This window comes from Aethalodelphis obliquidens, unplaced genomic scaffold (assembly GCF_003676395.1).
Source record: "Aethalodelphis obliquidens isolate GAN/ISIS:26980383/991018 unplaced genomic scaffold, ASM367639v1 scaffold55, whole genome shotgun sequence".
Lineage (NCBI taxonomy): Eukaryota > Metazoa > Chordata > Mammalia > Artiodactyla > Delphinidae > Aethalodelphis > Aethalodelphis obliquidens.
The window spans coordinates 8257724-8284325 of record NW_020837999.1 but is presented as its reverse complement, the minus strand read 5'-3'; the positions used below and the strand labels follow the sequence as shown (position 1 = coordinate 8284325).

Sequence of the window (26602 nt, the reverse complement as noted above, 5' to 3'; positions counted from 1 at the left end):
CATCTCAGGTACCTTGAACTTAACATGCTTCATTCTTATTTTCTTATCAACTTTACTTCCAAACCTGTTCTCACATCTGTTTTCTCATGGTATAGTTACTAGAAAGAATCCACTCAAGGCAGAAGCCTCCCCCCACCCCGCCAGTTCTCTTTCCCTCCCATTGTCCAATATGAATTTACCAAGTTCTGAAAATCTCTCTAATCAGAATCGACACCTCCTTGGCGCAGTCACCACCCTTAGTCTAGACCCTCATTTTTCACTCTTACCACAAGAGCTTCCCATGCTCAGCCTCTGTAGTTCAGCCTGAATCCTGCTACCAGAATTTTATAAACACACACACAAAAGTGTGTTTGGTGGGAGCCCTATATCCCTTTTCAAAAGCTCCTTAATTTGCCATTGACTCCAGGATCCAGGAATTCAAGGTATTCACCACGCTCAGACCTCAGCCTCTCACTGCAGCCCGTCCATTCTGCACTCCCCTCTCCTGCCAGGATGAGTCAGGCCCTGTGCACCTGGACATACACACTGTTCACTCCGGTTGAAATATTCTTCTCCCCACAGTCACCTCTTTTCTCTTTGAACTGAATCTGCTGCCCCACCCTGCACCCTCACATCCAGCCCATAACACCCCATCCCCTGCCACCTCCACGGGGAACTTCTACAACCATCAGACTGCAGAGGATCAGGCCTCGGGTAATTCCAAATACTATTGTGTGGAAGAGCTGAACATGACAGCACAGGCACATTCATTCATCCCACTGAGGAAGTATTTTTGAAAGGGATTCAAATGTGGGCAACTCTCTGCTCACCTACGTGGATGCAGTTGCTATGTGAGTTCCCTAAAGTTGATCATTGGAAATCCATTCAAATAAGGAAAGTGTATTAAAACATTAAAAAGCAAAAGCTATTTTATACAACTCTTTACTATATTCACCCACTAAGCCCTGGCCCCATTTCTGATGTGGACTAAATAATAATTATAAGCCAATTCTGGTCAGTCCGGGCATGCAGAGTAGTGGTTACCCTCTTTGGACTGGGCACGCTCTCCCCATAGTTCTAGCTGCCATTAGTCCCACAAAGCATGCCAGCTTCAGCTGCTCGTATTGTTGACCTGGCTCCTAAAGGTCTCTGCCACCTTGGCCCCCAAACCATCTTTTGCTTGCTTGAATCCCACCTGACCTCTAAGACTAAGCTCAAGTGCCATCTCCTCTAATAAGTATTTCCTCATTACTCCAGCTAATTTGACCTCCAGCCTCTTTGAAGTCCCCCAACATTTTGCTAGTGTATTATGACACATCATATGCCCCTTGTAGCTAGTTGCATCCATGCTTCATTAAGAACTAAGTGGAAACTGTGAGTCAAGGTTAAGTGACCAATTCTGTGATCTCAGGCCACAAAACTGGACACAGCATCCAGGGTTCTAGGATTTGAGCTGTAGATAAATAACAGAGCCTGCATTTAGTTCACTGAAAAAGGTAAAAGTGACTTTATATGCACACACATTCTCTTATTCTCTCTTCATGTCCCTTCTATCTGCCTTCTGCTCACAGAAAAATCATAAGACAATTTGATGGATGTGTTACTTTTTTAATAAATAGAAACCACATCATTTCATTTGTTACAGAGAATAATAATGAGAGACAATAATTCAAGAGGGCCCCGGGAAGCTTTTTCATCAACAAAGTAACAGAAAGGAGAAGCACCTTCACTGCCCAAGCCTATGGGTAATTTTTTTCTTTTGATTTCTGATCTCCCACCCACATCATTATGCCACTTCCAGAATGGAACTCTGCCTTCAAATCTCCTACTAGTTGGAAGGCTGGTCTATCAGCTTGTCTCAGTAATGGAATGGAGGTCCCTATCTCAGCTGAGGAACCTCGACAAGTCTTCTTTGATTTCAGCCTCATCCCAAGGCCCATGAATGTTTTCTTTAAAAAGCTGCAGGCGAATGAGGTAGAAAGGGCAGAGACATGAGATGGAAACCAGCAGAAGGGCAAAGAGTATGGCTCCCACAGCACTAATGGACAGCAGGCCTCCCAAGGCTGAAAATGCAAAAAGCAGTGTGACTCCCACATAGCTGTGGGGAGTACATGCCTTCAGTTTCTTCTGTAACATGGGCCATAGGGCAAAAATCTGGATGGCAAATGTCACCATGACGAAGGCATGTAGGGACCGGGGCAGGCGTGAGGCAAGGCAGACAGAAGCAAAGATGGCCATGTTCAGGGACAGTGTGCTGGATACAATGGCACCATTGGCACCATAGTCAAAGAAGATGAGGTGGCCTAACAGCATGAAGACTGACATGGCATAGATGGTGTCAGTGCTGACGGACTCTGTCAGGGTCTTCAGCACCGGCGAAAAGCCGTATGTGAAAGTTATGAAGACTAGGGCACTCTTCAAGTCAGCCCACCGGGTCCGCCCACTCTTCTTCCGTCCTTCACCTCCATCAATGAGATCAAACAAAACATAGCCAATCAGTGAAGAAGCCAGGCCGGTCCCAAAAAGCCAATGGGGAGCCAGAAGACCCTCATCCATATACCACCAGATAACCACAAAAACACAGACACTGCACAGCTGCTGTATCACCACACTGGACTCAAATACCACAGCCCAATATTGGTATTTCCGGGCATAGATGTTCTTCCGGAGCTCTTCCAGGAAACTCTGATCCACGTAGTTATCAGGAAAAGGCTGTCGCTCATACAAGACCTTCTGCCATCTGGCCTCTTTGGTGTTAGTTACAGGCTGGGCACACATCATCCTTTCGCTCAAACTCAGGCCAGTTCAATCTCCCTTGCAGAAGTCCATGTGGTTCTCGATCTTTATAAAGTTTTGAAATAAAATCTCTCTGGAAATTCCATGCTGAGCTGTGGGTGATATTGTACCGACTTTCCCTTGCTTTCAAAGGCAGCAACCCAGGCTAGGCCTACAGTAGATGAGTTTGTTCTCTGAGGCAGGACAATACAGCTAAGTTCCTAGAAAAAGAGAGACTATGAATCTATGAAAGTTGTGACAGGTCAAGGGTAGGACTGAGTTAAAATCAAACCAACTTATTGCTTTATTAGAAGTTGATTAGCAGTCTGAACAGAATACACACGGTGGCCATCTTATAATTATGGATATTAAAATTTCATTTCAGATTTTACATTATAATCCCTTGTCAGCTATCACTTATGGAGTGCTCTCTATGTGCTAAGCGTGTTACGTAGCTTCTTTCAGTTAATCTCTAGTATCAACCTCACTGTAACTAGTAAAAAAGCTGAGACTCAAAGTGCTTAGGTAACTTTAGCCCAAGTTAACAGTGGTAAATAGTGGATCCAGATTTCAATGAAAATTCTGCCCCAAAGCTTGTGCCTCTAAACCAGTTCTTAACTCAGGAGTTCACATATCCTTGAGGTCTATAGATGGGCTTCAGACCGTTCAAAAACCCTGTCAATGCATACTTGTAGTTGTAATTTATGCAGATTTCTAGGATTAGGTTCCAAGCTTTTATTGGGTTCTCAAAAGCATCTGTTACTTAAAATAAAAACAAAAAAGTTACCGGTCTAAAGACAAAAGTAAACCTCACAATACAGAAAGATATGTGCTTTATGGTTTATTTAACCAAAACCAAGGACTCAAGATTCTTAATCCGTTAACTGAGCTTAACATCCTTTAAAGAGCTATCATCCTACTTATTAACGCCGAAACTCGGGAGGATCAAAGATAATGATACGCTTTTCACAATGGGAAAACTATGAGTCAGAAATACCAAGTTCATCCAGCAAGTCTGCGAGGAAAATTCTTATTGCCCGACCTAATTTCTTCCATAGAGAGCACGATAGGTTTTGCATCACAAGCCAGACACCCTGAGAGCCCCCCTCACTGCAGCAGGGAACCCAGCCCGGGGATCTCACGGCCACCACGGGGACTGGAGGGTCAGAAGCGCCGAAAAGGGCAACGCCCGCCCGCAAGGCGGGGGAGGGGGCGGGGGTGGGGCAGGGTAGGGCGTCCCCGCGGGCGCCCTACTCCCTCTCCCGGGCCTCCCCCGCCCGCCGCCGCCCCTCACCCGGCCTCGGGCCTGCGGGGGATGGCGGAGGAGGCCCGGACACACTGACTCCCACTCGGAACCCACCTGCCCGCGAGTGCGAAGGGGTGCGCGGCAGCGGGAGAGCGGCCGCCCGCCTCCTTCCCCATCCGGGGCGCCGGGGTCGGGTCGGCGGCCGAGCATTTCCGGGGCTGCCACAACCTCCGCGGTTAGAGCGCCCTTCCTCGGCCTTCGCGGCCGCTGCTGCTCCCTCCTGGCCGCTCAGAGGAACTTCCGGCTTCTATCCCGGAAAGAACGCTGTGAGCCAGGAAAGCGGCTGCTCAACGGGGAGACTGAGACGTAGCGTCCGAAGGGCAAGGGAGAGAGGCTGGGCTGAGAGAAGAGAGATTATAACGGCTACTTTGATGGAGCTCCTATTATGAACTCAGGCCCTCAGCTGGGGACTTCCCATGCATCCGTGCATCCACTGGACACATATTCACTAAATATCTACAGGTACCAAGCACTGTTTTAGGTGCTAGTGGTAACAGCAGTGAAGAGAACAGACAAAAATCCCTCGCCTCATGAAGGTTTCTGTCTTGTGCATTGACCTGTAAAGTGATGATATCGTCCTCTTCTCATGGAAGACAAAACTGAAGCTCAGAGAGGTTGTGATTTTTCCAAGGCCATACAGTTGGGAAGTGGATTAACCAAGATTAATATCCAATTGTCTATAGCTTCAAAGTGCAGTTCTTTCCTCTGCCTCCTAGAAGGGATGAGGGTGGAGGGCCCCATGACTGAAAACAGCCAGACACTTTGAATAGGTGCTAATGTTCAGCTGAGGTCATGGAAATACAAGCAGATGCATGAACAGATGGGAGTAATGAAGAAGCAAAGGGATATAGTAGAATACAAGATGTAGTGGACACAAAAGTCAGAAAACCTAAATCCACTCACTAGCTGTGTGACTCAGCAAATCACACTGTCTAAGCTTTGATTTCTTCATCTGTAAAATGGAGATAACACTATTTCCTCTTGGCTACTTAATGGGAGAGTCAACAGGGTCAAATATGAAACATAAAAATGCTTTGTAAAGTGTTGACTGCTGTGTAGCTGCTATTAGCTTACTTTGATCATCCTAATGATGGAAATAGCCAAGTGCAATAAACCCTGCAAAATGATCTCTTTCCATTTCCTTCCAGGTTTCTGTTCCAAGATTTGACAAGATTCCGTGGTTTAGTGAGGCCAGCCTCATAAACAAGCCATTAGTGCTCAGCCTCCCGAAAAGGTAATAGCTCAGCCGCTGAGGGCAAAGGTTTCAAGCAAGGTCTCATGGAAGATGATTTCTTAAGGGTTAAGGGCAATCATCTGAGGGGCACAGCTGATCAGTTGAGAGACATTAGTCAGGTGCTCAAAACCCAGAAAGGGCCAGGGCTTCTAAGACAAAAGTGAGCCCTGAGAATTGGCCTGGCTGGAGGAGATAAGACCTCAATTAACCTCCCTCTGTACCACCACCACTTAACAATGCAAGAGAATTTTGCCCATGGACACTGCCTTTCAAAAGACTTCTGTCCTCTTCATCATCTTTTCTCCCTGCTTTAGCTTGAAGTTTTAAAATTTTAACCATCAAAAGTCTAGAACCATAAATTCCTGTCTTTACAGAGTAGCAACTTCCTATATTTAAACTTTGAGACAATCTCCTCCAATCTCACCAGTCCTGCCCTTTCAAACTAACTGCTATGGAACACGTTTCTATTTTTCAAAATTGGGGAAATTCATGTGTAGGGAGCTGCCACTTGAAATAAGTGGGTTTCCTCATTCCTCCCCCCTTTTTGATCCCCAGGTGTAGTGATATACCCCAAGGGGGGATGAAAGGAAGGGTGAGTGTGAAAGCTAGAAAGATTATGCTCTCTGAAAACAGTCTTTCCTCCTGTTGGTAACTGTCACGTACCCTCCTGCCCATGGATAAATGACTCTCCATGAGGGATATCCCCTCCACATCCCCACTTCAATAACATGTACCTTTGCTTTGTCTGCTGCAGTTTAAAACACCACATTCTCAGTAAGCAGCTAAACAATTTTGTGTATTTTCAGAGCACCTATGAAATGTTTGTTGTTCGATTCTGGGTTTTTCTTTTTTTCCATAACTTTGAATATATCTAAACTCTAGCTAATGTCTTAGTATAAAGCAGGCAATCAGAGATTGAATAAACCCAAAGGCTTATTTACTAAATAAAAACACAGGTAACATAGTTCTTATTAAGAGTCGTTAGCAGTTCAAGGATCACCATGAGTAATGACAATTTAGCACCTTTTAATTGGAGGCAGGGTACAAACTCACCTAACAACGGTAGTCAGATGGTCGGCATAAATGGACAGAGCTGGCCAAAGGGAACTGTAGTGAAGGGGAGATCACCTCCCTTCAGGATTGGGACTGCCTGCAGGTATGTGACCCCAGTGGCCAGATCTGCTGGGTTTTCCAACAATAGCAGAAATCTGGATTTTCATGTGAAATGGCTTGTGTCTGACATCGAAATAGGGTAACACTCCACTATCCCATCCCACCCCAGCCCCTTAGACTTGCCGCTGCAGCTAGGAGCAAAGCATCCCTATGCGTGGCTCTCTCACCCCCAGCTCCCTTTTTCCTTGATTGTACAAACCTCTGGTAGGGGGTGGGGAGGGGACTCAGGGTGGGGCGCTTGAAAAAGGCAGGCCCAGAGCACAACTGATCACCCTCAGAACTTGCTCGCTTTCACAGCCAGACCCCCGAGTGTCAGAGGGGACGGCCAGCTGAGAAGGGAAAGAGTAGTTTTTCCTGCAGCCAGACATGCTTGAGCTAGTTGCAAGGAGAAATTACCTCACATGGTCTGCTGAAGCTCTACTCATGTCTGTACTGGGAGGATTTGGGCAGCAATCTCAACTCTTGTTAAGAGACATGGCGCTTATCTACCTCACAAGAATTCTAAGACGACTGGACAGCACCTGTGAGGTGCCCTGAGCTTTCAGAAGGACAAGATAGAAGTGGAAAGTCTTTTGGAAGGATGCTTTAAGTATCAACAGTTCCTAAGGATTGGAAACTCTTCATGTGGCCAAAGCTCTGAGTTCCAAGCTGTTTATTTTTGGCAAAACCCTTTTTTGAGAACTTGGTTAGAAAGTTCTGAATGTGCTTTAAGTATTACCTAGCTTTGGACAGGCAATTCCAACACAGAACAGTCTGTAAAAGAGAAAGGAACATTTAGCGAAATGTGCTCAGAGCACCCCTAATTGTGAGCTCTGGAAACACACCTACAGGCTTGGAGGAGGTGAGACCTGGGTCTGAAGATCACTGCCTACAGACCACTTCCTTCCAGGAGGTCTCTCTCAGGTTGGCCTGACTGTGCTGAGCCACACCCATCATCAGTCTCAAAAGCCCTCAGGTCACACCAGGTCCTGTTTGTTTGAGATTGTTGTGTGCTGAAGCAGTTCCAAAGTGGCCTGTGGTCTCTCCTGGTCAGCATTTGGGTGTCAAGTCCAAGGCCAACTGTTCACATATCAAAGACAAAGGCAGTGAAGTCAGACCTGGGTCACACCTGCCTCCCCACTCTCCCAGGGCCCAGGAAAATGGTGGGAGAAATAAAACAATAAATGCCTCATGGACACCAAACTCCCTGCGCATGCCTTTGTTATAAATGAACAAGGGACAGTGAAATCTTTCCTCATAAGAGAGGAGAGGTGTTGTTGGCAGAACTACCAGCGTTCCGAGTGAGTTTCCATTTCTAGGGAGGCCGGACCAGGCATAGGGCTGTACACACAGGCTGTTTACAATGCTCAGGCCCCCTGCACACCCTGGCTCCTTACGCTGTAATAAAATGCACTACAGCAGCCAGCATGGCGGGTCACCCTGGGAAGAGAACTGATGTTATCTTTGCAGCATCTCTGCCTCACCTTCTGCCTGGAAAGAAAGAGTGTTCCAGAGGAAAAGTGTAGTTGGAAGGAGATGTTTCATGGGAGGAAATGGATGGATTGTTTCAGGTTGCAGAGACAGAAACTGAGAAAGCAGGGCAGGCAGGAGAGGACTGCTTTTGTTAAATATCAATTAAATATCCATCTGCTTTTCTGAACAATTATTTTCTTGCCTTGTTTGCACACTGTCTCTGACAATCTAGAACTGGCATTGGTTAGTTCAAAACCAAAGGGACAGAGAAGCCAGAGTGACTAAAGAGGGAAAATCTTGTGGCAGCTCCAAAATGACCTGGGCCCTCCAGGATCGGAGTGGGGAGCAACTCCTTGGGTGTCCCTAGGGTCCTCTCTGAAACAGCCAAGAGCCTGGTTCTTCAAACCAGCGACTACGGTTCTAACTTGCTCTTGTTTTGATTCCTCAGATATCCTCATTCCTCTGCCACTTTTCTGGTTTCATCCAAGAAGGCTATGAATTTGCCAATTTTGTTCCAAGTTCCAGATGTCTTATCTAAGGTACTCAATTTTTTTTTTAATTGAAAAGAAACCTGGGACTTTCCTGGTGGTCCAGTGGTTGGGAATCCGCCTTCCAATGCAGGGGACGTGGGTTCAAGCCCTGATCGGGGAGCTAAGATCCCACATGCCGCTGCAGGCAACTAAGACCATGCGCTGCAACTACTGAGCTCGCGCTCTGGAGCCCACGCAGCATGACGAAGACCCAGTGCAGCCAAAATAAAAATTAAAAAAAAGGAAAAAAACACCATAGCTAGTTCTAGAATGACAGAAAATTTGGATACAGAGCCATTTCCTATCTCCTTAACACAGCCCTGAGTCTGGATCATCGTCAGTGTTTAACAGAGATTTGTTGAAAGACGTGAATGAACCCCTCTCCTGCACCCTGTCTTGAGTGTCTTAGGGCTCCGTCCACTAGAACTAAGAATCAGGTTAGAATCATCAAAAAGGGAACCCCCAAAAATTCATATTGAGGGATCTTCCCTGAGACCTTCAGAGACTGCTTCTAGCCTGTGTCCAGAACGAACCCTTTTCTGCAGTCTCTAACCCCCTACCCCACCCACCATGAACCCCTCTGTCTCCCACTTACAACGCCCTAAACCCATGGAATTTCGCGTTAAGAGCTCGTGATCTCCCCTTCACCTCACGGAAACCTGCCACGACTGGCTGCCGAGTGACACTCCGGGACGCTGCGCTCCAGGGGCCGGGGGGGGGGTACCCACATCAGGGGTGTTTGTGCAGCGAGCATCTGCCCCAGGTGGAGGCAGACAGAGGACTCTCGGGGATGAGAGCAGTTTCTCCACCCGAAAGATCACAAGTCACAGCCAGGGCCACTGAAGGCAGCGCGCGAAGCGGCGTTCCGAGAGCAGCCGGCGCATTGCCCACTCGCAGCCAGAGCCAAGGGTGAGCCGCGGTGGGGACGAGCCCCCGTGTCAGGGGATAAACGCTTACAGAGTCCTCGTGTCGCTTGGCCGAACGCAGATACAGAATAAGTCAGATGCCACCCACACAAATGAGTGGGCGGACGGCCAGGTACGCAACCGCGGAATAAGAGAGAGAGGGGCAAAGTACTGGCGAGAGGAGGTGGGAGGAAAGGTCACCTGCGGGCTGGGGGCGGGGCGAGCGGAGATGGGGCGAGGGAATGATTCAAGAGGAAGCGGCATCTGCACTGGGTCTGGAAGATATTCTTTCCACAAGCGGAGGAACAGCTGGGGGAGCAAAGACAGGGAGACAGCGGGCGGGCAGAACATCAAGGAATCAGGCCGGCAGGAGCACTGGCTGAAGTGGGAGGGACCTAAGGAGAGGGGTGGACCCCGCCCGGGCACAGAGGGGACGTGCGAACGTTCCCGGTTCACAAGCACAGAAGTGGGTCAGGGCTGTGCTTGAGAGTCAAGCACGAATCCCCCTAACACCCTAGACTGAAAGGGCAAGTAGGTAAGAAAGGCACCGAGGGGCCTGGGCGGAGACAGGGCTGACCCCTCTGTTGCTGCAGAGCCAGCAAGAAGCCTACTACAGGCTCTCCCCTGCTACCGAGCGCCTCCTCGTCCGGGTCTGTTCTGGGTCTCAGTACACCGTGCCATCCTGGGCACTGAGGTTCTGAGGCCGGGGAGGAAAGCGTCTCTAATGAGCGGGTCGAGCGAGAGGCACCCACTTCAGCAGAGCTTAGAATTTCACGGCTGCAATACTCACATGCGGCCACTAGATGGAAGCCAAGAGCAACAGCTTCCGCGGCCTGGCCAATAGGCTGGGCCCGCGGGGAATGGTCTCTAGGCGGACCCAGGAGGTCGCAAGTCCGTCGCTCCTGCTGGGACAGGAGACTCAGGTACCTCATGAACCCCTAACCCTCACCATCACCCTGTCGAGGGCTGACCCTCCACCAGAGAAGGAGAGAGAGAGAGAGAGTCGCTCTTGCTGATTGGAAGGGCTAACAGGCGTAGGGGAGACAAAAGTTTACTGTACCTTTGCTGTCTTAGGGTTTGGGGCTGGGCCTGAGAATTAAATTGACAGAGTAACAGGAGAAAAGCATGTGAATTTATTTACTAGAAGTTTTATGTGACACAGGACCCTTTATAAGGAAATGAAGACCCAAAGTGGCAAAATCTGAATGTTTTTATAGTAGGTTAAAAAAAGAGGGGCAAGTGTGGAAAAGTAACTAAACTGTGGGGAGGCTAAAGGAGGATAAGAATTATTTTGAAAAGGTCTGTTTGTACAGAATTCTCTTGGCTTCAACTTCTTGTCCTTGAAGATAAGAATGATGGTTTCCTCCTGGTGTTAGGACATCTCCCATTTGGGGTTTTTTCTCCTGATTTTCAGAAGAAAAGGAGGAGGGTCAGAGCACCCTTCTTGCACCTGCTGTTTTTTCCAAGTGTCTTAGCTCAAAATGATGCTGAGGCCAAAGTGGCAGATTTGGGGGAGGCATATCCTGCCACCCTTCATAGGGACCTGGGATCCCTGTTCCGTTGGGGCACCTGGCAGCTACCTCACATCAGATCCTTGCCTGCCACACAGACCTCCTCAGATCTGAATCCAGCCCCCAGAGTTGGCTGTGAGCTTGAGGCCTGCATGTGTGCGCTGCTCCTTTCTAGAGAGAAACTGTGCTGTACCTTGTGGGAGTGGAATGCACTATCTCTTATCTCTTTCTACTCCTCCAAATCAGGGACCTGTCAGGAAGCTGTGGTAGCCCCGCAGCCAACTAGAGGTCCAGGCCCCAGGGCACAGGTGCAAAGGTCCTGCCACCTGGCGCCTGTCCTCCTCACCATCACAGGTCAAAAGGCAGAACTTCGAACATCCACAGTCCAAATGGCCTTTCTGTCCTGCCCAGGAGCCCTCCCAGGGCAGGGGCGAGTCTCTGTGTGACTGGAGCACGATGCCTTAGTGAACAGCCAGAGAGACAGAGAAGAAATAGAGGCTCAGAGACAGAAGGACAGGGAGAGGGAGACAAACATCAAGACAGCAGAAGCCAGAGACACATAGAGAGGTCAGGGGACAACAGACACCAAAAAGGAAACAGAAGAGGAGAGTCGGAGCTACCAAAGAAGAAAAACAGAAAATGCAGACAGAGAAATGAGGCCTAAACACGTCCCCATTCAAACACCTGTGGAGCAGCTTCTTTACTAGGCAGGGCTTTCACCTGCGTTTTCCAGGCCTTGACAAAGGACTCCTGCCGATGCCGTGAAAGAAGAAAGCGAACCATGATAATTGGATACTTGAGGTCAGGAGGTGACTTAGAGCTCACGGACAGGCAGAGCCGACGTGGGGCTGATCGGGGAACTGCAGCGGGAGCCCCTGGAGCCCCTTTGCCTGCTTGCAGGGTTGGCTGTGACCAATTCTTTGAGGAGAATAAAGTGCCCCCCACTCCCTCCATTCCTGCCCCCAGCCCCGGCTACTCTCCTTGACTGGCTATGTTGTTCCAGTCTTAACGAGTCAGGGGAAAGAGGAGGGCATTGTTTATGTTGCTTTGGGCAGACCTGTGACAAAAAGCCCTGGGTGACAACACTGTGCAGTGGAGATGTGGCTGGGAACACATATAGGAGGCGGCTTCTGGTTTTCTCACCACTGAGAACTCTATTATTTTTCTCTCATTGACTCTCAGTTTTTGAAAATTCATGACCACCAGGGAAACATCCTTATATACTCCCCATCCCTTCTCCTGTTGATGAAACACATACACCAAGTACAACGTTTAAAGGGAAGTACTGATGAATACCACTGATCTGAAATAATGATCTAAGTGTAAATAATGATATAAATAATGAAATAAAAACCAAGTTTAACAAGTCTGGATGGGAAGTACATGGCTGTCGACCATTTCGTGTATGTTTGAAATTTTTCCTAGTGAACAATAAGAGTATTTTTTTTTTTTTTTTTTTTTGCGGTACGCGGGCCTCTCACTGTTGCGGCCTCTCCCGTTGCGGAGCACAGGCTCCGGACGCGCAGGCTCAGCGGCCATGACTCACGGGCCCCGCCGCTCCACGGCATGTGGGATCCTCCTGGACAGGGGCACGAACCCACGTCCCCTAGCATCGGCAGGCGGACTCTCAACCACTGCGCCACCAGGGAAGCCCAGTAAGAGTATTTTTAAAACTGTGTTCAGCTTTGTTCTTTAATTGAGATGCTTGGTATTGTCAGAGAGCAGGAAAAGGTGTAATTATGATAGGGTTTTCTTTGTTTGAATATTGAAAATAGTTCTCTGACCACTACTTTTTGGATCCTAAGGGATACAGGAATCATTATGTCCTGATATGGACCCTAAGAGTCCACTCTCTTCCTGAGAAAAGGTAGTCTTTCTTTGACCCTTTATCCAAAGAACTTTCTGGCTCATGGAAACTAAATGTATGTGCCACTGGACCTTTCTGGGCCAGTTTCCTCACTGTGTTCAAGGAAAGAGTTGAAGTAGGTGACTGATGAGGTGCCTCCCAGTTAAGGCAGGAGAGGGAAGGAGGAAAGGAGCAGAGGCCTTGGGCGAGGTCAGAGGCACATTTGTTGGTGCCCCTTGACTCATGCTTGTGGTCCTATTTTTAAAATTGCCATCTGGTGCTTCCATTTTTCAGTTTTTGTTATGTGGACAGGTGTGTGTGTGAGAGAGACAGAGACAGAGGAGAGGAAGAGGGAGGGAGAGGGAGAAACAATTCTGTTTCTTTCCCAAAGATTCAAGGAGGCCAAGGACTTGGGCCACGAGCCGGAGCTTAGGCACCTGAGCAGACACTGAGCTCAGATACGAAGGTGTTTCCAGGTGTGAGGTCTGAAGAGCAGGCTTCGGCTTCTGGGGCCCAGCTGAGCTCTGCGTCACGCCTTGTCCTGGCTGTCCTGTCACACTGCCATCTGCTCTCCTGGGGACAGCTGCTCGGGAAACGAGAACCCCATGAACATTTCCGAGCCTCCTTTCTTGGTGGCTCTGACTATACAGATGATACAGCTGGGGGGCCTGTGCTCAGAACCACCGGCCAGTTCACTCTCCATTCCTGCTAGTGTGCTGAGCGGGCCCGAGGGAAACCGGGAGTGAGAAGGACGTGCTGAGGAAGGAAAAGGCCTTGGTTTCAGGGCTGAGGAAGGAAGCTGAGGCCCAGGGAGAACACAGAATCCCAAACTGTCTGCGTCGGCTGCTGTGTAGACAGGCCAGGCAGGATTGCCCATCACGGCTGCCTAACAAACACATTGCACAGACAGCCCCAGGGCCCTTGCCCGCCTCTCCAAGTGAGGAGGGATGCAGTGGCTCTTCTCAGGGATGAGGCTTTGGCTGACAGTGAGTCTCAGGCGGAGTCACTGCCACTTTCCTGGCAGAGGTGACTGAAGCCACACATCAAAGACTTTTTCTTCTCTACATAGACAGCGTGGGCAGGATTAGAGTTGGCCTCTGGCCTATTGGCTGCAGAAACCAGCAGCACCAGGGGGATGGGAGGCCCAGGGCGTATCTGTGACTGACCACGGCCAAATCTCTCAGCGCCAGGTCTGGAGCCGAACAATTTGCTTCCAGCCTCTGCGTTTCCTAAGAATTTGGTACAGATGAATTTGTTGCACACAAATGTCCTGTAATGTTTCCCTGAGCACAGTGCTGTTATAATAGTGATCGTCACACATGTGTGTCTTGTAGGGATTTATGGACATACATGTATGCTGGTCATGTCTCTGTTTATACCTGAGAGCTTAAAACGTTTACACTGATTCATTCATTCAGCCAACATATGTTGAATGCCTACTGTGTGCCGATTCCGAGACGGGTTCTAGATTCCTGTCCTATTTCGGGTCAGTGGTGTTCATCAGTACTTCCCTTGGAAACTTGTACTTGTTGTTATACATGTTTGATCAACATAAACAGGAGAAGGACTTAGGAGTACGCAAGGTAGTTCCTGTGGTGATCACGAGCTTTGAAAACTTAAGTCAAGCGGAAAGAAATAATAAAAAGAGTTCTCGGTGGTGAGAAAATTGGAAGTCAGCCTCTTATACATCCAAAGATGTGTGAGATACGTTCTTGCTCTTAAAGAACTCTCAGCCTGGAGGAGGAAACAAACACATTAAAAAAAAAAAAAGGATAACAGTACAAATTGCAACAAGAGTTATACCAAATCTGTGATGGAACCCGAGAGGCAGACACCCAGGTAAGGGGGTCAGGAGAAAGATTTTCTGAGAAAGAAACATCTAAGCTATATCATAAAGGGTAAGGAGTTAACAAGGCCAGATAGGGCAACATATATGGCATTTTTCCCCTCAGATTCCAAAGGATGACAGTCATCGTGGTGGGGCACCTTGTGTTTTTTTTGTTTTTCAGTACGCGGGCCTCTCACTGTTGTGGCCTCTTCCATTGCGGAGCACAGGCTCTGGACGCACAGGCTCAGCGGCCATGGCTCACGGACCCAGCCTCTCCGCGGCATGTGGGATCTTCCCAGACCAGGTCATGAACCCGCGTCCCCTGCATCGGCAGGCGGACTCTCAACCACTGCGCCACCAGGGAAGCCCATGGTGGGGGTCTCTGGAGTCACAGTTTCAGCTGTCATTCACCTAGCAAGCTCCTGCCGTGCTCCATGCGTGTCTGTTGCTTGGTTTGCCATGAACCCCGTGATTCCAGTCCGTCGGGTCTGGTGTATTCTTATGCAGAAACCAGAAGTCCGGAAAAGGTGGCAGAACCAACTGCAGGAAAGACAAGCATCCGCTTCTAACTCGACTAAAACCAAACCTGCCTGAGAACATTCCCACCCCACCTCCAGCATCCAGGCCTTCCTCATCCTTTCAGACCAAGCAAAGATGCCACTTCCAGAAGCCCTTCCTGATTCCTCACGTGGGATGCAGTCGCTCTCTTTGCTGAAGGCCCAGAAGCATCCTTGCTTCTTCAGTGATACCTGGCACATCCAGCCTTGAATCGCAATTTCAGACCAGTGTCTTAGTCTCAGAACTGAAAGATGTGAGGGACAGTGGGAAAAGCCTGGGCCCCAGGAGATCCCACCCCCAGGGTACAGGGAAGATAAGGTAGGAGGTTGAATCGGCCCAGAAGAGTAAAAGAGTCATCCCCGGGGGGTGGGAAGGGGGGCTTGATGGGCTTGATGGTGGGCGGGGTGGGGGTGGGGGTCCTCTCCAGCCTCCCTCCTCCCTCCTCCCTCCTCCCACAGACAACTGGCCGTTCCAGGCTGTCCTCACTTACCTGAAGCGGGTTGGCCAGGTCTTTCTTCCATGCTGTTGCACAGTGTTCCTAGGTTGGAATGCCACCTCCCTCCTTGCTCACCACCTCCAACACCTATCTGAGCACCGCCTGTTCTTTCAACCTTCCTCAGACCCTTTCCTTGACGCCCCACTCCCACCAGATGAGCTCAGCGCCTCCCTTCCACTCCCCTGTGGCCTCAGTATATTTCTGCCCTTCAACACCAGCACACCTCTTGGTACCCAGGCTGCTGGGTGGTGAGCAGCTTGCAGTCAGAAGCTGTGTCTTCTTTATCTTGGTGTCCCCAGTACGTAGCGAATGGACAAATACATAAGTCTGCGTTCTTCCCTGGCCTTCCTTTGGGCCAGAAACCTTCTTATTCACCTTTGTGACTCCATCACAGCGTCCTCTACATGGTGGCCTCACAAAGAAGGTTTGTTGCTGAATGATAAATCTAGCCGTTCCCACTCATGCTTTCCCGTGCCAGCCCACAGTGTGGGGATACTGAGTTGATTCTTTGCAAATGGCCTGTACATATTAAATGTATTTTAAATATTTGTCAAAAGAATCCAACGTGGTACATCGTTTACAGTCCTCGATCCCCAATAATGCCGCACCCAAGCGCCATGTGTCTCTTACGAGACAATCTAGCAAAAGTCACCTTAGGAGCACAGCCCAGGCACTCACTCCCCACGCTGCACAGGTATATTCCTCCTTTCCTGTTGCACACACCCCATAGGGCAGCCCAGGAGCAGATCAGGGCACAGGCGTGCACACCTGCAGTGCTAGGTCACCAACTCGACCTCATGAAAGAGGAGACTTCAGTTCCTAGTGACTGTCTGCTTGTCCCTGTGGGCCCTCCTCTCCCCTGAATTCTATGCTTCCTGAGAACCTATCTCACGACTCTGGTGTCAGTGTGGTTGGGGAAGGGTAAGAGAATCCCCAGACGGCATGTTAACCTCAAGCTGCCATTTGCTCCCTAACCAAGCTGTCATCAGTCATGCGAATGAGAAGCCTGTGTTTCAGGTGGAAATGCCCCGAAGCCCACTCTTCCACCCTTTGGCAGAAGTGGAGTCAGAAAGGAAGCAGGGGTTCCAGTGAGCAGAAGGGGTGCCCCACTCTCCCTGCACTGGTGGTTTCTTTGCCTCCCTCCTCTAGGGGAGGGAGCGGGCTCAGGACCCACACACCAGCTCCAGTTCTGCCTATGGCTTGATCAGCGGCTCCGGGGAGGTGCAGAAGGGCCACGTGGTGCTGGGCAGTGCAGGCTTGAGAGCTGATGTCAGGCCAAAGTGAAGGCGTGAGAAAAGAGGGTCGGATTTCAGAGGGACCAGAGAAGGGAGGTTTGCAGAAGTCTCCTATTCATTTTTCTCAGGCCCTCAGAGGTCTTCAACTAGTCCAGATGGTGGAACTTTTGTATGAAATGTAGGAAGTGTGTCACCCACGAGAGAGCGCAGCCCCTCAGACTGCGTGCTCGGGTTGGAAAGAGGGACCTACCTGGATTTCAGCCCCCAGCCCCATCCCCGCTGCCAGCTGTCTTATTCCTGTTCCACTGCACGCAGGGGCCCGAGGTCACCATTTAGTCTGTGGGTCAACCCCTCCTGCCTAAACCCTCTCTGAATTTACCAGCCACAGACAAGCCTGGGTTTCATATCCACCGAGATGGGGCTGAGACCGAAGTGTCCATCTCTGTTTCATGGAAGAAATAACGGTTACTTCTCTCACCCCTCCACCCCTTACCCACTTCTTTGCTGCCCCAGATTCCCCACCATTTCCTCACCTCTCTCTCTCTCTCTCTCCGCACAGGCTGAGAGGAACCGGAGAGACCCCACGCTGATCAGAAACAAGCAGCTGTGCTCCACGTGTCGAGAAATGAAAACGGTAGTCGTGGAGGATGGCAGACATGGGCGTGAGCATCCCCAGGGCACAGCTCTACCCCTTCCCCACCAAAGCCCAGCAGAGAGACCATGACGGGGCTTTGCAGGAAGGGCTGCAGATGAGCAGCTGCTGGTCCTGGGAACACCGCCTCCTGACACGATATGGTAAATCTCCCCATTTACAACAAACCAAATGATAAATGAACCAAGGCAGCTTGGGCCAGAGGGGAAGAGGCGAGATGAGCCATGCTGCTTTGGGCTCGTCGGGTAACTGCGCCTTACAGAGGTGCCGGAGGCTGTGGAGCCTCTTCTCCCCCTTACCATGTCTCCAGCACAACACTCCAGCATCACAACCATGAAACAAGCAGCTTCATCTTGGGGTTTGTCGTAAATTCAGACACGACCACAGTGGTGGTGGAGCTGGGGAGAGGTTCTCTGGCTCTTCCTGGCTATAGGGGTCGTTTGTAACTGGTGGGGGGGATGGCGGGTGGGGGGAGTTTTAGGAAAAGAAAGGCTATCGGAGGGATGTGGGCTCCACAATTACGTAGCTCTGCCATCAGAGCTGCTGAAGAAAGAGGCGTGTTTTGGGGGGTGCTGTACATGTTGGAGCTAGGACTTGGGTCAGTTTAGGGGGTAGGGTTAGGGGCCTTCAGAGCGAGCACAGGCTGGGTGGAAGGTTAATTCAGCTAAACGGTTAGGTTAGGGTTTGGGAAGAGTCTCTCCAGTTCTAATAGCCTGTGATTCTCCTTTGACTCGGGGAGGAAGGTGGGGCTAGATGTACAGAAAGAGGAAGGACAAGGAGTGGAAGACAAACAGGAGACATGAGAGAGGCTCCTTTGATGAGTTCATGGCAAAACTGCTTCCAACCAGCAAGCACTTCTCTGGGTTGTCGTGTGGGATTTGGAAATTTAACTGAAGCTACCATCAAAGGTGTACCTGGATGTTCCGACCTCTGTTCATGTTCTGCATAATTAGGATCACAGTGTTCAATATTAGCATTGACTGGGATCTGAGAAGCTGGGATTGGGATTTCTCCTGGTCTCATTCCTGGAATCACTGTGTCCACATTTAGAATGCCCTGACGCCAGGCCTAAGCGGGCCCTGGCCAGCTGGCTCACTTGGGACCTTGTCACATGTTCTCTTTCTCAAGACGTCTTTTCTGACCTTTACTCTTGCCCAAACCTGCCCCAAGTGGAAGCACACACCGTGGTTTTACCATTCCTGCAGATGCCCAAAGGAAGGGCCTCAGACACAAAAGTGCCCAAGGGCCCTTCCCTACCATTGTCGAAACCGGGGCTCACAGACCCTGGTGGGAAATGATAGAAAATGAGCGTGAAATACCCTTGTCTCACTATGTGCAGTAACAGCTCCCCTTCCTTCTGGGGCGGGGACTGGGGAGAGGAGGGGCTGTCTGTCTGCTGTTGTCACTGAGACCCCTCCATTCTCTGCAGGGGGTTGAGCGGAGATACTGGGAAAGTATTAAAAGACTCCTAAAAATAGAAGGGACTTCCTCAACTTGATATAGGGTGTCTACAAAAAACCCACAGCTAACAACGGACTTAGTGAGGAAAGACTGGATATTTTCCCCTAAGACCAGGGACAAGACCAGGATATGTGCTCTTGCCACTGCTGTTCACCATTGTACTGTACGTTCTAGTCAGGACAGTTAAGGCAAGAAAAAGAAATTAAAGGTATCCTGATTAGAAAGGAAAACATAAAACTCTATTTGCAGATGATGTGATTTTATATATAGAAAGTCCTAAGGGATCCATAAAAAATCTGCTAGAGCTAATAAATGAGTACAGCAGAGTCACAAGACACAAGATCAATACACAGAAAATAATTTGATTCCTAGATATTCACAGTGGACAATCCAAAACTGAAATTAAGAAAACAATTCCATTTATAAAAGCATCAAAAAAGTAAACTACTTAGGAATAAATTTAACAAGAGAAAGGCGAAAGCAGAAAATGATTTATTAATGACTCATATTAAATACAACCTGAGTTTGCTAAGGCAGTACGTTATTTCTTTAAATTAGAATGCAGTTTGGGGCATTGTTCTGCATGGGACTTTCTTCCATTGGTGCAATCAAGAACTATGATAATCCCAGATGATCTGAAACTATCCTTTAGCAACTGTCCATAGCAAATACTATGAGTCATAGGTAACTCAAAGATTTAAATTAGGACACAGCTTTGTATCTGGTTATATCGGTTGTGGATTGAGAAATACAATAAGTAAAATGCTTAGGGAATGCTTTAGGGATGAGCTTCTTGAGTGGTTTCATTTTCTGGTTATAGTACACAGTTAGACAAAAAAAGTTGTTTTTAACCTCTTTGCCTGAACAGCTATGGAAACTACTGTAGAAACTATAATCTTCCTTTCTACCTTCATAAGAATAGTACAAGGCATAGGATAGGAGATCTCTTTGATAAAACTTAGGCAGAACTAAATACAAATTCTCCATGTGGAAGACATATCTAATTCATAAAGTATGGGAGGTTGCACATAAATTTTCTTGAGTCTAAGACAGCCTCTGCTACATTATATTGACTAAAATTACTGTTATCAGTTTGTTGTCATTTGCTGCTTTCTTATCAAGATCAAATATATCAAAAATAAAATCCAGTCAAAGTTGGATTAGTTGGATTTCAGGGTTTTTTCTGCATTTAACTACCAGACCGGGAAGAAGGACTAAGTTTTCACTTTATTAAAAAACTCAAAACGTGGAGTCACCCTGGATAAGGCACCAAGATAGGTGGACTTGCCTTGCGGTAGATGGTTGAAATGTAAACATACAGTCACCCTTCCATATGACTAAACAGAAAAGTTACATGTGATCTAATGGCAATCTTTAATTTGTGTCCTCTACAGAGAGCAGTAACGTGGGAAAATAAATAGGTCTTTTTGTAACCTTAGATGACAGCAGGAGTTGTTATATTTCCCTGTATGAGCTCAGAGCCATTTGTACAAACTAAAATATAGAGTCAGATACACCAAAACCACGTCCTGGCCCAAGTAGACAGGGCCGTGGAAGAAATGTGTATTTGAGCATTACAGACTCCAGCACTAGTGACATTTACTGCCCCCCCCGACTCTATACTATTTAAGTGCTCTTATATTGGATCACAATAAAAGTCATTCTAAAAAATATTCCTTACAGACTTTAAATGGAAAACTGGAATTTCTGAGCCAAAGGTACTCTTCTATGAAAGAGACTTTTGAAATGTTTTGTTCCAATTTATTTATCTTGCAAGTTTGGTACTTTAAAGAAAGTCTCAAATCCTGAGTCATTAATTGTGTGTGTGTTTTTTTAAAACAAGCTCTTATTCCTTTAAAGCTAAGACTGAAGTTTGAACCAATCCTAAAATCATGTCAATTCCAGACAGAAGTATCATTAGATTGGTCTTTTTTTTTTTCAGTGTAGTGAAGGACAACATCCTACTTCTGTTTGAGATTTAGCTAGTGTGACTCTAAAGTCAGGTCCTCGTTCTGTTTGTAGCTTATAAAATCTGTCCTCACAGTTTTTAAATCTCACTACATATATAAGCAGATTGGAATTGTCCTTACTGAAATAATTTTTAAAGTGACTTTAATTATAGCCATTGTAGGAATTAAATGATGTTTGTTGACTGGAAGGAATGAAGGAAAAAGGGGAGGGAGGGAGGAAAAGAGAGAGGAAATAAGTATGAGCAGATAGATATATATTTGTTGAATTATAGTATAGACAGATCTTAAAGTATTCAATCTTACAAATACCACCTTCTTGTTTGCCCAAAATGGGTAATAGAAGGGATTTTTCTTTTTCTTAGTCCCAGTGAGTCCTCCAATGGCAATTTAATAAAATTAACTGACTGGACTGACCACATTTTTGGTAGCAAAGTAAAAATAATCCTGGAAAACCTCTGTGGAAGTAGATACCAGGAAATGAATGTAGAGACGTAGATTGCCCATACAAGTTTACAGATTGGTCAGTCTTTAGAAATGAAACAATTTAAAATAAAGTAGAAATGGTTTGAGCTTATATACCTTTTGGTTGAAGGTCACTTCCACAGTCTCAGCCACCAGGAGAAATAGGGAGTGATCAAGACATTTTTCTTGAGAATTGGAAGGTTCTAAAAAAATATTCTCAGTTTTGCACTGATCTGGAAGTGTTGTTACTTTTTTTTCTGAGAACTGGAAGATTCTCTCCTTAATCCCTTCTATTTTCAGACCATATATTATCTGACAGTGGAATAAAACATTTTTTTAAATGAAGGTTTTATCAAAATCCATGAAAATACTACTAAAGTAAAAAGAGCTTCAGAAGTGGTGGTCTTTGGCCAGTCATCTCACACTGCTCCCAGGTGGTCTGAGCACCAGGTTAACAGGTGCTGGGGTCGAGAGACCACCTGTGTTTTAAAATGTACAATGACACATTCCTTTCCACCAAGCTCTAGCCAAATCACTAATGTGTATTCTTGCTTCTTCCAGTCAGAATGATGAGTCTTCATCCACCAAAGGCCCAGACTGTACCCAGACGTCCTCGTGATGACATCCCAACAGGTTTGCTTTCTTTTGGAGTACTTGTAGTGGGAGACATACCACCCCCAGAGTAACACCTAAGATAATTTCTAAATTTTCTGAACAAATTCCCATTCTCCATCCCTTCTCTTTCACGTACTGCTTATTGACCTGTTTCGCCAGGTCCACAGCCCTCCCTTCACTCCAGCCCTACCTGTCCCCTCTTCAGGCCTCACTTGCATTTATCCATGGTGTGTTCCTTCCCAGGTCCTCTCCACGCCACAGGGCTCTGCCCCATTCTTTCTAAAGAGCCCCATAATCCACTTGCTGAAGAATGTCTGTAGGGATGGGGCACAAAGTAGATAATTCCCTTCTCAGGCAGTCTTGATAGTACCAGTTAAGCTGGGAAGGGAAATGTGTCCCCACACCCAAGGCATGGCCTCGCCAAGCCCTGAGCCCTCCCTTCCACAGGCTCCCTAGAACACCTGCCTTCCCCTGGCAGCTTCCCAGTGCTATTCTTATGTTCATGTGCTGGTATGGAAAAAAAGGACAGCACAACTCTATCTCCAGCTTCAGCATTGACCTAAGTCTTATCTTTTAGAGAAGCCAACACTGGGCTGGCAAAGAGGAGGTGGGTCATTCTTTGGAGTGATATGATTCAAGGGTTTAATGCAATATAGGCTGCCACTTTAGTAACTTTGTCCATCTTCTCATTTGCTCCCAGATTAACTGAAGCCACTTTCAGTTTTTCTCTTATTTGATACACACAGTAAGGAAAATCAAGTTCACTTTGTACTGATGGGAAAGTCTAATCTCTATCCTGGGTGGTTGCAGAGAAGCTAGAGCCAGAACTGAACTGAGAGGACATCAAGAAAGGACATTTGAGGGTAGAAGGGATATCTTGAAGGGATGTCAAGAGGGAGGACCAGAGACTCAGGCGACAGCTGAGGTTAGGAGATAACCACTCTAGCGGAGTGAAAGACTGCTATAGTCCCAATCCCTTCTTATGTATCCAAAAATATTGGCCTCACTCGTGACTTTCATTTAGCCAAAGTGGACTGAATTTCCAAGAGCTAAGAGCATCCTCCCAATGAAAGCTGCCCCCATCTGCCTGCAGCCACTTCATTCTCCTGAAGCCTCGGGAACACTGGGTGACAGGCATGTGCAGTTGGTTTCAGGGTTCTCCGTACCAGCCATACATTCATTCTGAGTTTCCCTTAAACCTGAATTTTTTTTCAGGTCTGCCTCACAAAGGATAAAACACACATACACGTGTACACACACTCACACACAATTACATGCCCTTCCCTCAGCAGGAATGTTTATTATCTGATTCTACAGGACCGTGTGACAAGATGCCTTTCATCAATTTATTAACCCTGGGAGTGTATTTCAATTACCAGTGTGAGAACTAGACTCAGTGCACATAGATCAGCACATTATGTTCTGGACAGACCTCGTTCTTGCCCATAGAGTTCATTCAAGGGCAGCAGTGTTGGAGGTGAGACTTCAGAGAGAGTGCTTATGGAGCTGAAGCTTGGTAGATCTGCAGTTGATTCCAGTTGCAACCCTTCTGAGCTGAGCTTTGCTCTTGTGTGTGCTCTCTGAGGTCAAAGAAAAATCCTAGGAGCAAAGAGACCTGCATTCACATCCTAGTCTTGCTAGACAGGTTTGGCCATATTGTTGAAACTATCTGGGTCTCTGTGTTCCCACCTTTAAAACCAGAGAAGCATTTTGCCCACCACCACCCGCAAGAGCCAGACGCTCAGTACAAGCAGCCTTCACCTTTGACTGACCCAGAAAACCTGCTGACACTGCCCCAGCCCCACTGGTTTATACAGTTTAGACATGTCCCTGTGCTACGTAGCCTGTGGACATGCTGCAAACACCAAATGGCTGACTCATCCCAGCGACCATCCCTGCCAGTGACTGTCTAACTCATTCTGTTGATCATGACAGTAATCTCTAGTATTTTTCTGGATTCAGCTAAACTTGATATGTCCTCAATAATTATTAGTGAGAACTAAGTAAATGGAAAGAGCCTATCTCTAGTAAGTGATGGGGTTTTTCTGGATTTGTTTATCTTGACTTTGGCCTTGAGTCCAGAGTTCTATGACACTCACAGGCTCTTGTCCATAAACATTGGTAGAGCTACTAACCACCTGACTTAGGTCTACCACCTGGCCCAGTGCTGAGATATGGCACAGAGGGTTAGGATTAAGGAGATCTGGGTTCTGGTCCTCAGTCCGTCATGACCCTGGACCTGTTTCCTCTTCATTACAGCAATGACACTGAACTGGGTCCTAGGTTTGTGATCTTGTGACATCTCTTAGCTCTCATTCAGCTGGACTAAAGAGCTTCTTCCAGAGAATTCAGGACTCCAGTTCCCTTAGTCATTCAGTGATTTCCAATGGGAAGATGCTATTTTATGCACTGATTTACTCTCCTGCACAATGAGTATTTTCAAAGAGTTGAATATTAACCAACTTCCTGTATATAAACTCATATTCAAAGAAGAGGTCAGGATGGTAAGGATTTTAAGGAGCACTAAAATAAATTATTTCATAAAATGAAGTTTCCTTTTGAAATACAAGACTTTTCCACTACTGTAGCCTTTCATAAGATCACGTTTGTTTGAAGAGCAGAACCATATACGTGTCCCTGAAAAGTCTTCTGAGAATTGAATCCTCTTTTCCCTTTGACCTGTGTTACAACTCCAGACACACTTGATCTTCATTTATAATATTTTTTTAAATTTCAATCATTCTTTGGCAAAGACTAGTCCTTTGTTTTATTAATTAATTAATTTATTTTTGCTGTGTTGGGTCTTCGTTTCTGTGCGAGGGCTTTCTCCAGTTGCGGCAAGCGGGGGCCACTCTTCATCACGGTGCGCGGACCTCTCACTGTCGCGGCCTCTCTTGTTGCGGAGCACAGGCTCCAGACGCGCAGGCTCAGTAGTTGTGGCTCACGGGCCTAGTTGCTCCGCGGCATGTGGGATCCTCCCAGACCAGGGCTTGAACCCGTGTCCCCTGCATTAGCAGGCAGATTCTCAACCACTGCGCCACCAGGGAAGCCCCCTTCATTTATAATTTAATTGGCAATGTCTCCAAATATTTGAGTTATGTTTCTAAGCACTCCTTTCTGGCCTCTTTGTCAAGATTTGTAAAAGCTCAAGTTGGTGGGGGCTAAGATGGTTCTAGTAAAATGGATTCTCATGTGAACTTTGAAGCTGTTTTATAAGGTTAAAGAAGTCTTTGGTGACATCGGTTATTTTGAGTAGATTTTAAAAATAGACTCTAAGGAGCCCTTGTCCTTCCTTCTTACACTGTCCTCCAGAGGGCGCTCGCTACAGACTGCCCATTCTGGGCCCCAGAACAGCTGTCTCCCGTGGACTGCTGTCAGATGCCTACGACACACTGCAGGACATGCAACTCTCTTCCTTGCCCAGAAAGGAACCAGTGGGCAAGACAATGAGGCAGTGAGTGGTCGGAGCTCATCCGCTTCCAGACTCTCAGAGAGAAAGCATCCTCACCAAGCCAGTTTCTGACACTAGTGCCTTCTCATCACTTCCTCTCAGCATGAAAAAGATGACTCAGGGGCTTCCCTGGTGGCACAGTGGTTGAGAGTCCACCTGCCGATGCAGGGGTCATGGGTTCATGCCCCGGTCCGGGAGGATCCCACATGCCACGGAGCGGCTGGGACCATGAGCCATGGCCGCTGAGCCTGCGCGTCCGGAGCCTGTGCTCCACAACGGGAGAGGCCACAACAGAGAGACGCCCAAGTACCGCAAAAAAAAAAAAAAAAAAAAATGATGACTCAGTTTTGCCTTCCTAACTGTTGCTAGAATTCTAGCTCTTGCCATTGTCTTATCACTCATTTCTCCTAAAAACAAAATGGTTTAATGTCCATGATTATAAAGATATGTTGATTAAAATGGAACATATTGAGTGTCGTTCATTTTACTTTGCTAAAGATTCTTTATAATAGACAAAATCTTTCTGTTTCTAAGACATGAAATTTCTGTGAAAATTATTTCTTCCTTCAGGACAGGGGGCTAAAGATGGCCCCAGGAGGTCCCTCATGAATTCAGCCTAATAAGAATAAAAGAGAGAAAAGGAGGTCACCCTCTGTCCTTATCTCTGTCAGTTAACTCTGATAGATGACAGAGGATACTGGGATGCAGTAACTGGAAAATGACAGGTGATTAGCTGTTGCCACCCTTGAGGACAGGAACAGTGTCTGTTTTGCTTTCCTCATGCCGCCTTCTTTAGTGCCTTGCATATAACAGATGTTCATCTAATCTGTGTTCAGTCGAATCCAAAACAAATGCTTGTATTTGGTAGTTTGGTTACTTTAGTTTGAGGATATATATCTCCAACTCTGTCATAGTCCATGTGTGTGAGGGAGACAAAGGAAGAGTCTAGGCTTGTAACTATTATATTTATGGGCATACATGCTCCATGCCCAGCTTCAGGAGGGCTTGTATAAAACAAAAGACCAGGACTTCCCTGGTGGCGCAGTGGTTAAGAATCCGCCTGCCAATGCAGGGGACACGGGTTCGAGCCCTGGTCTGGGAAGATCCCACATGCCGCGGAGCAGCTAAGCCCATGTGTCACAACTACTGAGCCCGCGTGCCAC

General features: G+C 47.5%; 2 protein-coding genes across 3 annotated transcripts; one reads left to right on the top strand and one right to left on the bottom strand.

Moving 5' to 3' along the window:
* Positions 1 to 1566: 1566 nt before the first annotated feature.
* On the bottom strand, positions 1567 to 4324 carry PIGC (phosphatidylinositol glycan anchor biosynthesis class C). 2 transcript variants are annotated; one of them, XM_027086309.1, is made up of 2 exons: positions 4115 to 4324; positions 1567 to 2975 (listed from the first exon to the last, which is right to left on the bottom strand). In XM_027086309.1, the coding sequence occupies exon 2, from the start codon at positions 2758 to 2760 to the stop codon at positions 1864 to 1866; it is 897 nt and encodes a 298-aa protein (XP_026942110.1). In that variant the 5' UTR covers positions 2761 to 2975; positions 4115 to 4324; the 3' UTR covers positions 1567 to 1863. The 2 variants fall into 2 exon arrangements, with proteins under 2 accessions (XP_026942110.1, XP_026942111.1); XM_027086310.1 differs by lacking the exon at positions 4115 to 4324 and adding an exon at positions 3752 to 3971.
* CUNH1orf105 (chromosome unknown C1orf105 homolog) lies at positions 3737 to 25587 on the top strand. Its single transcript, XM_027086454.1, has 9 exons — positions 3737 to 3763; positions 3874 to 4326; positions 5209 to 5294; positions 8368 to 8458; positions 17388 to 17460; positions 19542 to 19598; positions 20752 to 20760; positions 21935 to 22006; positions 25301 to 25587. Exons 1-9 carry the CDS (start codon positions 3737 to 3739, stop codon positions 25444 to 25446), a joined length of 1014 nt encoding a protein of 337 aa, XP_026942255.1. The 3' UTR covers positions 25447 to 25587.
* The last annotated feature ends 1015 nt before the right edge of the window (positions 25588 to 26602 follow it).

What these genes read in the sequence shown, in the direction of transcription:
- PIGC (XM_027086309.1), bottom strand. Translation starts at nt 2,760, where the DNA reads ATGATGTGTGCCCAGCCTGTAACTAACACCAAAGAGGCCAGATGGCAG.
- CUNH1orf105 (XM_027086454.1), top strand. Translation starts at nt 3,737, where the DNA reads ATGAGTCAGAAATACCAAGTTCATCCA. An exon ending in TCTATCCCGGAAAGAACGCT is followed by an intron (nt 4,327 to 5,208) that starts GTGAGCCAGGAA and finishes ATTTCCTTCCAG; the next exon opens with GTTTCTGTTCCAAGATTTGA. An exon ending in CACGTGTCGAGAAATGAAAA is followed by an intron (nt 17,461 to 19,541) that starts CGGTAGTCGTGG and finishes ACTTTCTTCCAT; the next exon opens with TGGTGCAATCAAGAACTATG.